This window comes from Heterodontus francisci, chromosome 3 (assembly GCF_036365525.1).
Source record: "Heterodontus francisci isolate sHetFra1 chromosome 3, sHetFra1.hap1, whole genome shotgun sequence".
Lineage (NCBI taxonomy): Eukaryota > Metazoa > Chordata > Chondrichthyes > Heterodontiformes > Heterodontidae > Heterodontus > Heterodontus francisci.
The window spans coordinates 186,327,750-186,342,214 of NC_090373.1; the positions used below are offsets into that span (position 1 = coordinate 186,327,750).

General features: G+C 41.2%; 1 protein-coding gene across 1 annotated transcript in view; it reads left to right on the forward strand.

The window, feature by feature from the left end:
- LOC137365059 (EH domain-containing protein 3) overlaps positions 1-14,465 on the forward strand; it is a 160,171-nt gene that overhangs the window by 91,281 nt on the left and 54,425 nt on the right. Inside the window, exon 4 of the mRNA XM_068027898.1 lies at positions 13,884-14,296. Within this exon, the coding sequence (XP_067883999.1) occupies positions 13,884-14,296 (413 nt within the window). The remainder of the gene's footprint in view (positions 1-13,883; positions 14,297-14,465) is intronic.

Here is a 14,465-nt window from a genome sequence, read left to right on the forward strand (position 1 = left end):
GGAAAGGTTGGACAGACTGGGCTTATCTTCACTGGAGTTTAGAAAAGTGAGGGGAGACTTGATTGAAGTATATGAGATCCTGAATGATCTTGACAAGATGGATGTGGAAAGGATGTTTCCTCTTGTGGGTGAGTCCAGAACTCAAGGGCACTGTTTTAAAATTGGGGGTCACCCATTAGGACAGAGATGAGGACAAACTTTAAGTTTTTCGACTGTGGAACTCTCTGCCTCAGAAGATGGTGGAGGTGGGGTCATTGAATATTTTCTAAGGCAGATGTAGATAGGTTCTTGTTAGGCAAGGGAATCAAAGGTTATTGGGGGTAGATGAGAGTGTGGAATTCGAGACACAGATCAGCCATGATCTTGAATGGCGGAGCAGGTTTGAGGAGCCAAATGGCCTACTGCTTCTAATTCGTACATTCGTATGACCCTTGATGTGGCCAGAGTGGGGGCCGGAGAAACAGGAATCCACTGCAGGCAGCGTGAAAACATCTCAACATTTGCAGGTTAAGGGGATGTATGGTAATGGCCCCTGGAGTCAAAATAGTTGGCTCTGTCTGGAGAAAGTGTGCGAGGTGGGTGCCTGTATGTCAGGTAACGAAGGCTCTGGATTCATGGGATAAGAATGGAGCTGTCCGTTCATCTCGTGCTCCACAATGACTTGGTGCTTTCAGCGTATGTGAGTGCTCTAGTGAGATAGTGGCCAACCTTTTGGAGAGCCATATGCTGCATCACTGATTGAATGCAGGAACAGCACACTGACTTGCACAGGATGCATGCCAGATTGAGCAGCATTGACCAGTCAGTGGTGCAGATGGCTCAGACATGGTCCCCTCCAGCAGTCATGGGTGCCATGAAAGGGCTGAGGATGTGACAGATGGTGATGAGGGTGTGACCTCGAAGGGGCTCTGTCACAGTTATACAGCACAGAAACAGGTCCTTCGGCCCATCGTGAATTCTGTGCTGGTTTCACATTGGAGAACTGGCATGCCGACCCAAGGGACGAGCTTAAGCAACCCTTGGCCCCCTTCCAGCTCTCAAAATAATTTTTAAAAATTCCATCCAAAAAGTCGTCGTCTTCGACCCTTGACTACTATGAGCAGGGAGAAGGGCTTTCATATCTCAATTGAACTCTCATGGGATCACCAGGTATGTGAGCTAGAGGGGATGGGAGCAGGTAAGAGACAGAGTAGTTCTCTTGGAAGAGTGGCTAATATCTTCCCTATGTTTCTTTCAAATAAACCAACTGCATTATGAGGGATCTCTGAGGCTGGAACTGAAATGGATAGAACCTGGCTTTGAGGTAAAGGCTGGATAAGGGAGTCAGCAGTGCCAAACTGAGATGGTCAAGGTGAGGTGGGCCTGCAAGTTAAATGCAGTGCCGATTGAAAGAATTGAAGTTGAGGAAAAGGTTTTGCCAATGAGTGAATAACAAAAGTAGCAAATAGCCACTGGCAATGTGAAATCTCCGAAGAAAATCGACCATTTTAATTGTTTCAACTGTGGGAAGCTCTGGCTACATTATCTGTATAACAGCCTTGATGTATTTGCAAGCCATATTTAGCAAATTCATTGGAGTGAGTGACAAATTGAGAGAATTTAATCAGGGACATTAATTAGACAATGGGTATAAGAGATAATACAAAGGGAAGAATTCGATCATTCAGGGATTCAAAACCCACAAAGGTTCAGCCGTCACGTCTTAATCCTTCAAAATATGCTGAACACTTAATCTTCCAGTATTATAGTCTGGGAGGGTACACAGTAACTTGAGTTCTTGACCTTAACAGGATAGTTATTGCTTCAAGAACTGACTGACTGCCACTTCCATGTGGAATGTAAATAGGGGAGAGTAACACATTCCTCTTTGCATTCCTCAACATGTGTTCACAAATCTTTTAAAAATATTGAAGTGCTATGGGCTTCATATTTTTTCTTGTAAACCAGAAAGATTGTGAAAGTAAAAGTTTGAACAAGATTGGCAGACCAAACTGTAATGTTAACATGCCATATATGGTTAAGTAATGGTGCCTAACCTGCCACAGATGAATGCAGAGAACATTAAGACGGTGAGTTTTTTTTCCATAGGATATTTTGATAGAACTTGTCTTAGAAAACTGCCTTTTTTTTTAAATCTTACTGGAGCTCCAGAGTACTACACGGGAGCAGGAATAGGTCATTTAGCCCCTCAGGTCTGTTCCGCCATTCATTGAGGTCATGGCTGATCTGCAGCCTAGCTCCAAATAGGTTGCTGGGTGAGCAGTAGGGTCGTTGGCAGGAACGTTCTGCTATCTTAGTGTTTGCTGTCAAAGCTAAAAAGTGATGGCGCAGCTCTCTTCATTGTGCATCATTTTAATTTTCACAGACTGAGCTAGAAGGGATTTAATGCAGTCTTTTAATGTTTTGTGTCTGTCTATTTGTTCCTTTTCCTCATAACCAACTTTTATCTTTGAGCAGAGCAAGAGGAAGGGTACAGCTGGCTCCGTAGATGCCCGTATGGAGGTACTTCAAATAAAAACAGCACAGCTTTTGAAAAAACAAAGAACAAATCTTTGTCACTTAATGAATGCTTGCATCGCTAGCTTCACTGATCCAAGGCTAAGCTCTGGCTTGAATTTGCCTGCTTCATTTTTTTTTTTAAATGCCTTACTGTATTAACAGGTTATAGAAGGAGGTTTCAGGCCTTAAATTTCAGTGGCCTTTCCTGTTTTTTTTTTTTTGTTTCCATCCTGATGTTTGTTCACCTGTACTGCAAATCACCTCTAGTCCAGTTTTTCCAGTAGGAAGCAATGCATGTCTGTTCTTCAAGGCGGACTTATTCACCACTACCATTTTCAGTTTTCTGGCTCAGAGGTGACAGTGTGACAGGCTGCTAACTGTTTTGAGCAGATCTTTAGTGACTGACATGGGCAAACCTACCTACTGAAAGATCATAGTAGGAGCAGGAGTAGGCCATTTGGCCCCTCAATGGCTCCACTATTCAATAAGATTATGGCTGATCAGACTGTAGCCTCAACTCTGCTTTCCTACCTGCCCCCATCACACTTGACTCCCTTGTAAGATCAAAAAATCTGTCTAACTCAGCCTTAATTATATATTCAATGACCCATCCTCCACTGCTATCTAGGGTAGAGAATTCCAAAGATTAATGACTCTCCTGAGAGACTAAATTTATCCTTATCTGTCTTAAATGGGAGACCCCTTATTTTGAAACTCTGCCCCCAGTTCCAGATCCTCCCCATGAAGGAAACATTCTTTCTCTCTCTACCCTGTCAAGCTCCCTCAGAATCTTAAATGTTTCAATAAGATCACCTCTAATTCATCTAAACTCCAATGAGTATAGGCCCATCCTGCTCAACTTTTCCTCAAGACAGCCCCTTCATCCCAGTAATCAACCTAGTAAACCTTCTATGAACTGCCTCCAATGCAGATAGATCCCTCCTTCAAATCTTTCTTCTTTGGCCTCCTTGTCTCGAGAGACAACGGGTAAGCGCCTGGAGGTGGTCAGTGGTTTGTGAAGCAGCGCCTGGAGTGGCTATAAAGGCCAATTCTAGAGTGGCAGACTCTTCCACAGGTGCAGCAGATAAAATTGGTTGACAGGGCTGTTGCGCAGTTGGCTCTCTCCTTGCACTTCTGACTTTTTTCCTGCCAACTGCTAAGTCTCTTCGAACCGCCCCGCCTTTATGGTTGCCCGCCTGCTCTGGCGATCGCTGGCAACTGACTCCCACGACTTGTGATCAATGTCACAGGACTTCATGTCGCGTTCGCAGATGTCTTTAAAGCGGAGACAAGGACGGCCGGTGGGTCTGGTACCAGTGACAAGCCATGTGGCTCACATGGCCAAGCCATCTCAGGCGCCGCTGGCTGAGTAGGGTGTATATGCTGGGGATGTTGGCCGCCTTGAGGACTTCTGTGTTGGAGATACGCTCCTGCCACCTGATGCCAAGGATTCTCCGGAGGCAGCGAAGATGGAATGAATTGAGACGTTGCTCTTGGCTGACGTACGTTGTCCAGGCCTCGCTGCCGTAGAGCAAGGTACTGAGGACACAGGCTTGATACACTCGGACCTTTGTGTTCTGTGTCAGTGTGCCATTTTCCCACACACTCTTGGCCAGTCTGGCCATAGCAGTGGAAGCCTTTCCCATGCGCTTGTTGATTTCTGCATCGAGAGACAGGTTACTAGTGATAGTTGAGCCGAGGTAGGTGAACTCTTGATCCACTTCCAGGATGTGGTCGCCGATATTTATGGATGGGGCATTTGTGACATCCTGTCCCATGATAGTTTTCTTGAGGTTGATGGGCCAAATTCGGTGCAGGCAGCCGCAAACCTGTCGGAGTCTCTGCAGACACTCTTCAATGTGAGATGTTAATGCAGCATCGTCAGCAAAGAGGAATTCCCTGATGAGGACTTTCCGTACTTTGGTCTTCGCTCTTCGGGCAAGGTTGAACAACCTGCCATCTGATCTTGTGTGGAGGAAAATTCCTTCTTCTGAAGACTTGAACACATGTGAGAGTAGCAGGGAGAAGAAGATCCCAAACAGTGTAGGTGCGAGGACACAGCCCTGTTTCACGCCACTCCGGATCGGAAAGGGGTCTGATGAGGCGCCGCTATGTTGAATTGTGCCTTTCATATTGTCATGGAATGAGGTGATGATACTTAGTAGCTTTGGGCATACAATCTTTGCTAGTAGTCTGAAGAGACCACGTCTGCTGACCAGGTCAAAGGCTTTGGTGAGATCAATGAAAGCAACGTAGAGGGGCATCTGTTGTTCACAGCATTTCTCCTGTAGCTGTCGAAGGGAGAACAGCATGTCTATGGTGGATCTCTGCACAAAAGCCACACTGTGCCTCAGGGTAGACACGCTCAGCCAGCTTCTGGAGCCTGTTTAAAGCGACTTGAGCTTAAATAAAGAGATCAAAACTACGCGCCGTGCTCTCGGTATGGTCTGACCAACGCCCTGTACAGTTATAGCAAGACTTTGCTAATTTACACTCTCTTCCCTTTGCAATAAATACCAACATTCCATTTGCCTTCCTAATTTCTTTACCTGCTTGTTAACTTTTTGTGATTAATGTACAACACATGATGAATTTCCAGATTAGAAGGTTGATCTAATTTTGTCAGATGTTCTGCCCTCCCTGATGATGATGATTAACAGATCATTATCATACCTTCATTTAGCATGTAGTCACAAAGCAATATCTCTGAATACTTTTTTTCTATATTTCTATAACTGGCTACTGAGTTGGATTATCATGAATGGCGGAGCAGGCTCGAAGAGCCGAATGGCCTACTCCTGCTCCTATTTTCTATGTTCCTAGGACACTCAAATCCCTCTGTACCACAGCCTTCTTTAGTCTCTCTCCATTTCAATTATCTTTTTATTTTGTTCTTCATGCCAAAGAGGATACCTTCTCATTTTCCCTCATTATACTCCATCTGCTAAATTTTTGCCCACTCAGTTAACTATCTATAAACTCTTTGCAGACTCTGTCCTCACAACTTGCTTTCCCACCAATTTTTGTGTCATCAAATTTGGCTACAATACACGCCATCCCTTCATACAAGTTATTAATATAGATTTGTAAATAGTTGAGGCCCTAGCAATGATCCCTGTGGCTCCCACTAGTTACAATTTGCCAACCTGAAACTGACCCATTTCTCCCCGATCTGTTACTGTTAGCCAATCCTCTATCCATGCTAAAATATCACCCCCAACATGAGCTCTTATCTTGTTTAGTAACCTTTTTTATGTGACACCTTATTGAATGTCTCTTGGAAATCCAAATAAATTACATCTACTTGTCCCCTTTATCCAACCTGCTTGTTACATCCTTAAGAACTCTAATAAATTTGTCGAACACTATTTCCCTTTCACAAAACCATATTTCCTCTGCTTCATTGCATTATGATTTTCTAAATATCCTGTTACTACTTGATAATGGTTTCCAGCATTTTCCCAATGACAGGTGTTAGGTTAACTAGTCTATAGTTTCCTGCTTTCTGCCTACATCCTTTCTTGAATTGGAGCCTTACATTTGCTCTTTTCCAATCTGCTGGGACCTTTCCAGAACCTAGGAAACTTTGGAAGATTGTAACCAATGCATCCATTATCTCCAGCCACTTTTCAGACCATAGGATGCAGGCCATCAAGTCCAAGGGGCTTGTCAGCCTTTAGTCCCATGAATTTTCCTGGTACTTTTTTTCTCTAGTGGTTCTTTCAAGTTCCTCCCTTTTTGTCCCTTAATTTTCTGTTATTCTTGTGATGATTTTACTGTCTTCTATCATGAGGACAGATACAAAATATTTGTTCAAAGTCTCTGCCATTTCCTTGTTTCCTATTAATTTCCCAGTCTTAACCTGTAAGAGACCAACATTTACTTTAGCTACTCTTTTTTTTTAATATATATATATACTTATAAAAACAGATAGCAAGCTTCTATATTTGTTACTCGTTTTCTCTCATCCTCCAATTTCTTTTTTTTTTTTACTCATCCTTTGCTGGTTTCTAAAAAAAAAAGTTTCCAATTTTCTACCATGAATCTTCACAGCATTGTGCACTTTTTTTTCTTTCCATTTGATACCACCTGTAACCTCCTTAGTTAGCCACGGATGGTTCATCCTTCTGTCTTTCACTGTTCCCTGCAGGATCCTTTACTGTGAAATCATTAATCCTGTGTCATTACATATTACCAGGTCTAAAATAGCCTGTTCCCTGGTTGGTTCCAGAATGTATTGTTCTAAGAAACTGTCCTGAATACTCTATGAACTCGTCCTCGGGGTTACCTTTGACAATTTGATTCCTTCAATCTATATGAAGGATAAAGTCACGTACAGTTATTGCAGTACCTTTCTTACAAGCACTCCCATTATTTCATGATTTTATATTTTGCCTTTGTGTAGTTACTGTTAGGGGATGTATAAACTACACCCCACCAGTGACCTTTTCCCCTTGCTATTTCTTATCTCTACCCAAACTGATTCTACATGTTGATCTTGGTGAGAGCGAAGGTCATTTCTCACTCCTGTACTGATCTTATCCTTTTATTAACAGAACTACCTGACCTCCTTTTTTCCTTTTTCATCTTTCCAAAATGTGAAATGCCTTTGAATATTCCCAGTCTTGGTAACTTTCTAACCACATTTTGTAATGCCTATCAGATCATACCCATGTATTTCTATTTGTGCCATCAGTTCATCTATCCTGTTGTGAATGCTGCGTGCATTCAGATAACGTCTTTCAATTTGTCTTTTAACTTTTTTTTTTCCTACTGACCCTATTTGGTGGTCATTATGTTTTATGCTCTGCCCCTTCCCATCACGCTCTGGTTATCATTATTCATAGCTCTACCATGCACTATTGCCTTGCCCTTTCTCTAACTTTCTAAATTTCCCCTCACCTGAACCCTCTCCCCACTATTTATTTAGTTTAAATCCCTCTCTACAGCCCTAATTATTCAATTCGATAGGACACTGGTCCCAGTGCAGTTCAAGTGAATACCATCCCAACAGAACAGCTCCCTCTTTCCCCAGTATTCATGCCAGTGCCCCATGAATTGAAACCCATTTTTTCCACAACAATCTTTACACCATGATTGATCCTATACCAGTTTGCTCGTGGAACCATGGTACCTGTACCATGGTTTTCTCATCCTCCCTGCAGTCCTGGCTCTCATCCATGCAGGCTGCAAGAACCTTGTACCTGTTGAACAAGTGCAAGGGCTGAGACTCCTCCAGTTCTACCTTCTGGACCCCATAACTGCCTCACTCGTCGTCGCACCCGACTGTTCCTGACAGACCAAATCGGAAGTACTTCACCTACGGGTGTGACTGCCTCCAGGAGGCAGTCTCCAGATTACTTTCTTCCTCCCTGATGCATCGCAGTGTTTGAAGCTCGCACTCTAGCTCGTCAATTCTTGAGCTGAAGTTCCTTGAACTGCAGCCACTTACTGAAGATGTGGTTGCTGTGGATCACACACAGCTGTCTACCAGCGCACACATGCTACAACTGCAACATATCTCCTGTCTATTTCATTCAATTAATTAAGGTTTCAAATTTTGAAGCATCACTCAATGAATATTTGTAGTTATATGTAGAATGACTATGTAGGTATAAATTTAATACTGTACTGTAGAATAACTAAATATAGTGTTACGATCAGGTGAAGAGGGGTCGAAAGGCTCCTCTCCATGTTTGACTGCAACAGGGTTTATTTCTTTTAAACAGTGTGCTTGCCAATTCAGTGAGTGTTTAACCCTATACGTGCTGTAATTATAAAAGAATCAATCGAACAGGTTTTCTTGAGTTCAAACGCGAAAGAAGTGAGCTTATTGTGCTTAATATCTAAACCCAATCTAAGTAAAATAATAAAACTATGCTCCAACTTTTTCACATGAGAATCTCTCACAAATAAGTTAGTGTGATGGAGGATAGTTTGGATTGGATTAGAATCTAAAACATGTAAAATAATATAGTCTGTGGGATCTGGTAGCTCAGTAGTTTTGTTGCTGAATTTGTGGTTCTGAAGGCTGGCTGGTAGAAGTGCACTTGTAATTGGTCCACCTGATTCAGGATTATCTTGGAGACAGTGATGTCGGTGGCTTTCTCCCCTGGGGGTCTCCGTCTGTAGCAATGGTAGACTTGGATTTTCCACAGGCAGACAGATTTCGTACTTGCGATGTTAGAGAGAGAAAAAGATTGTCTGTCTGCTGTGTGCAACAAAAACTCCAAGTTTTACACAGACCGGGGGAGACTGAGAACCATGTGACAGTGCCTTTTTTTCTCTTTTTTTTAAACGAGGTCCAAAGTCTAAGAACCAAATTTCTCTCGGGTTGTATTGTCATTGTTAACCCCTGGAGGTATGCCTCCACTAGTGAATACTCCAAGATGGCTTTGAATGTCCTGCTAACGAGGGTGACCCTGGAATGTGAGATTTTTCAATGCAGATTGTGGTGGCCATCTTGGCTGCCAGGTTTTTTTAAAGTTAAATGCAAGATTCCAGCTTTGCTTTTTTAAAGTTTTTAACGTAGGTTTCCAACTGATGAATTAAAAATAGTATAAATTTAATACTGTACTTGCATCTCTCTGGTCCTAGTTTAAAGAGAAAAAAACACAAAACTCACCAACCAGTCACCTACCTGCTCACCTAATTAATGTCTCCAGACCGTAGCTCCCAGGTCTCACTCCCTCTCTCAGACCACTCCTTCTTTTGTAAAAGATCAGAACAGTATCTCTTCCCTCACTCTTGCCAAATTCCTGAGAAGTATTCTGTAATAGCTGCACTCCACTGAACTGAACGCTGTGCTAGTTACTCAGGAACAATAACTGGTTAAAAATATCAAAAAGGGTTTAAAAATAATTGAATTGTACAATAGCCCCTTCTTGATTTAGAGCCTCCAGTGGCAATGCCTCTGCCGGACTCCAATTATTTGATTCATGCTTATGCCTACATTGTAGAATGTCGAACAATCTGTGTGCATACTTTTTTTTTTAAAGTGTCCCTTTTACCATGTAGAGACTTCTTATATAATTTTTACCTAGTTCTAAACTATGTTCCAAACTTATTAATTGTGACTGACTTATGAAATTTAAAAGCCTGCAATTCTCTGATAGAGCATCATGACACTAACCTATGATACTATGTTACAATGGTCTGTAGAATTAGAGTACTGTAACATTTGAGGAACCACTGGATTCTCTTGGGGGAGGGTGGTGAATGAGGGAACTGGGCAAGACAGACAGTTTGATCTGCGAGGGAGTAAAGGGATTTGCAGGAGCGGGGGGAGGCAGGAAGGTAGAATTAAGGCCGTAATCAGATCAGCCGTTGCTGAATGGAGCAGGCTTGAGGGGCCAATTGGCCTACTCTTGCTCCTATTTCTTATGTTCTTATGAGATGAGATTGTAGCTCCTTTCTAGATGAACTAAAATGGGCTGAATAACCTTCTTCACCTTCATTTATCTATGTGATCTCTTGCAAATTCCAAAAACAAAAAAATGAAAGCTAGCTCGGTGGCATTTGTTGACACTGGGCTAGAACCCTGAGGTCCTGAGTGTAAATCCCACTACAAAAAGCCGTGAAATTGAATGCAATAAATCTGATGGTAGAAAATCTGAAAGGAATCTTGTACCCGCATGTGCTTTGACCTACATTGGCTGTCGAGCCATACTGATAGCAGTATGCCCTAAAGGGCATTTAGTTTTGCTGGTCTCACCCACACTCCAGAACTAATGTAGAAAAATAAACTTTTTTTTTTCCCCCTGCCGCCCCCACCCCACCCAAAGGTATCAAGATATTTTTACTTGCCATTTCATTTTGCAGTTAATGTTTAGCTTTTTAACCCATTTCATATGTTGCGGAAACCTGATGCTTACACTGAATAATGAATGAATGATTCACTTGCTTTCTAAAACATGTTATGGTATTGCATTTGTGTTTCTTTTTTTATGGTTTTCATATTCAAAATGTATTTTAAAAAAAAAACTCACTTGACATACAGTGAAATCTTTTTTTTCTATCAAACAGCTTTGTGTCATGATAAACAACTTAGAACTTGGTATAAACAATTTGGATGTTTTCTTGTGTTTAAGCTGATTATATGTGGACTCTCCACTGTACAAAACGTACTAGGATTGGAATGCATCCGACGCACTCTTGTGATCACTCGACATGTGATGCAGGAACACAACACACTGATTTTAATTGGTTATTCATTGAAACAAATATGGATGCATGCAAAAAATTGCTTTCTTTGCCAAACACTATCCTAAATTCTCAATCTTTCAGCTCAGCAAATACTCATTTTATCAGTATCCTTTTTATAAATTATGATTGCAGAAAATTGAGTAGTGTAATTTGCTTTTCCTCTTTGCCATTTGTAATTGCTTAAATGATTAATTACTGATGGTAGAATTAGAATAAGTGATGAGGGGGAGAACTGGATCATTTAATATAAGTCGTTCAGAACAGAGCATTTGCTGACCACCTTGTATTAATGACTACGATCGTCATTAATCCAAGTCAGCCATTCAAATAAAAAAAAATAGGAAAAGGAGTGAACCATTCAGCCCCTCAAGCCATTTCCACCATTCAGTGCAATTGCAACTGGTTTGTGCCTTGGTTCAGTATCCTTTTATACTGTTGCCCAAGGGAGAAACAAAGTCTTGATCTTAGATTTAAAATTATGAATTGAGCTAGCATCTACTGCTTTTTGTGGGAGACAGCCCACGTTTTTATCACCCTTTTTTGTTTCTCAACTTCTTTCCTTTAATGGCCGGACTCTGATTCTAATGGTATGCCCCCTTGTGCAAGACTCCACACATCTCACCCCGCCCCCCACCCCCCCCCCCCCCCCCCAACAACAGGAAAAAAAGTTTCTCCCTTCCTACCCTATCAATGCATGCATTACAGTTCTTTCCCAACCTAGGGAGCAGTCAGCCATCTGTATTTAATGCAAGGTAATTACAACAAACTTTAATTTGATTACATCTGCAGGACCATAATCTTGCACTGAGCAGATGAGGCATGTCCTTTCTTCAGTTGTATTGCTGTCTGATGCCGAACAAGTGCAACACAATTAAGACTAAAAGTCATTAAACGTGTTGATTTATAATCATTCAATAAGCTGAATGGTTACTATTTGAAAGAAAATGGCCTATGCAATAGCTGTCACTTTTTATAACATTGTCATTCTGTTTGTGATAATTCTTCTCTTGCAAAGTACAGCTGTGATAGTTCCTCATGCATGAATTATTTTTATACAAATCTCCAGCCTTGCTAGAATCTTTGGAAGAGTTGCAGTATATGCTGATTTCAGCAACTTGAGCCATTCAGTGAGGAATACTAAGCTGATGCAAACTTTTTGTTTTGTTTTATTACCAAAGTAAATGAATTTTAGCAGCAGAATACACAAAATATTAACCCTTGGGTTAAAATTTTTATGGTTTTAGCTTATCAGAATTTCTCTGTTTAACCTAAAACAGAATTCCTGGAGGTCATCTGATTGCACGAAAGATGAAGCCATGTGTTTCTGCAAATTAGGAGTGTTGTGTTTGGCAAATGTAAAAGTTTGAAGGGTACCAACAGGGTGAGCCCTGTCTGTTTGCCCTGACCCTGAGATGGTAACAAGGGGCATGGGCTGAAGGTGACTGGACAGATCAGATTTAATTAATTGACATATTGGGTAGCTCCTGTTTGCCCACCCCCTGCAGTTCATTCCAATAGAGGCTGATAACATCAGTAATTTTAAGAGGGGATTCCACAGGACATTTGCAAAAAAAATCAATTGAGATGCAGGTGGTGAACTCTGGGGCTGGCCAGGTGGACTAAAATGGTCTTTTCCAATCCTGTTCATCCCTAAGACAAGTTTTTTTTTTTTTTAAATCTGTAAATCAAAAGTCAGTGCAAGTGTTGAGCTGCTAATTTAATATGTTTTCTGTGTGGGAACTGAGCCTGGAGCAGCCTCAATGGTCTTGGTGGTGGGGGGGGTGGGGGAAAGGAGGGCTGAAACAGATGTCACTGGCAACCCGAGGTGAGTAACAGGAGCTTTACACTTGTGTTTTGAGTATGCATATTAAATTTTACTGAATGGTAAGATTGACTGACATGATATTCTGAAGGCCCTTTTTCAAGCCTTTCTTATTTGTATTTGCATGTACCAGGTAGCTTGCTAATATGTATTGTCCCTTCTCTATAGCCTCAATATCCCTCCTATAGTACAAAACCCAATACTGTGCACTTAACTTGAGGTCTTGAAGATTTATAGAGGCTTATTAACTCTTGGCTTTTATATTTTATTTTATATTCTATACCTCTAGTAGTGATAGAATTCCTTTCCCCCCCCCCCCCCCCACAGCCTCATTACCCTGATGTATAAAACTCGTAAACATCTTTTGACTTTTATCCATCGCAAATTTAGCAAAAGCAGTACTTACATATTTTTCATTATGTGCAATACTTTATACTTGTCTCTGTTAAATTTTACCTGCTATTGGTCTATACCCAAGTATTGTGGTCCAATTTACTTTGCAAATCTAAAGCTTTTTTCTTTAGATTCAGCTTTGTATAATGTGAGAATGTAAGCAATTTGTTTTCTAGCTCTGTCACTGGTGAATTTGAAACTATTAATCCTAGGGACTCGACTCTCGGAACTTAATTTCCTACCACCAGCACCCGACTTCTTTCTCCTCTACCCCTCCCCCTGCAATGTACTGTGAGTTACAGATGCTCTGATTATGATTGGATAGTTAAGATTGGATCTGAACAACAGCAGTGCCACATTGAACTGGATAGTGGTTCAGAATGTTTGAGGAGGATAGTGAGATTGGTGTATCAAAGACTTACAACAGCGAGGTGAAGGTGAATTTGGATGGATAAATCATCATGGTCGCAACCGTAGAGATTGTTTGCAGTTTTTTTTTCAGGGCCATTTTGTTGCTGTGGAAAATTGGGAAGCCTAAATAAATATTTCAGTATGGTGGGTATATTTAAAATTTGCTGATGACACTATTAATGGGCACAGCACACTGCAAGACAATGGAGATTTGACATTTTATTTAAAAAACACAATTTCCAAATATTATGCTCTTTGCTAAATAAAAATCAAATTCCCATTTGACTGTTTCATATGTACAATGTAATAATACTTCATTTAATTTTCTGTTATCTAACTTAATTACTGAAAAATAAGTAATTCAAATTAGAACACAATTTATCTTGGCTCTTATAACTCAGAGGGGAGAGATCATTAGCTGTCACCACCTCATCACAAAAGTTTTCCTGTACATTATTATCTTTTTTTCCTCCCTATAACACAATAAACTGTGGATGATCTGTACTCTTATTTTAAAACAAAATGAACTGTTTCTATTTATTGTCACTGCTAGGTTATGACTTTGCTGCTGTATTGGAATGGTTCGCGGAGCGAGTCGACCGTATCATCCTTCTGTTTGACGCTCATAAGCTGGACATTTCTGATGAGTTTTCTGAGGTTATCAAAGCACTGAAGAATCACGAGGACAAGATCCGTGTGGTGTTGAACAAGGCAGACCAGATTGAGACCCAGCAGCTAATGCGTGTTTATGGTGCACTCATGTGGTCTTTGGGTAAAATTGTCAATACTCCTGAAGTGATTCGGGTGTACATTGGCTCGTTCTGGTCTCACCCTCTGTTGATTCCAGACAATCGCAAGCTTTTCGAGGCTGAGGAACAAGATTTGTTTAAAGATATTCAGAGCCTCCCTCGCAATGCTGCTTTACGAAAACTCAATGACCTGATCAAGAGGGCACGGCTTGCAAAGGTTTGTACACTTATAAAATATTGAAGGGAAATGTGTTATTCATTCACAGATATGGGCGTTGCTGGCAAAACCAGCATCTATTGCCCATACCTAATTGCTGAAAAAAGTGGTGGTGAGCTGCTGCTTTGATTGCAACTGAACATCTTGGCCATTTCAGAGAGCAGTTAAG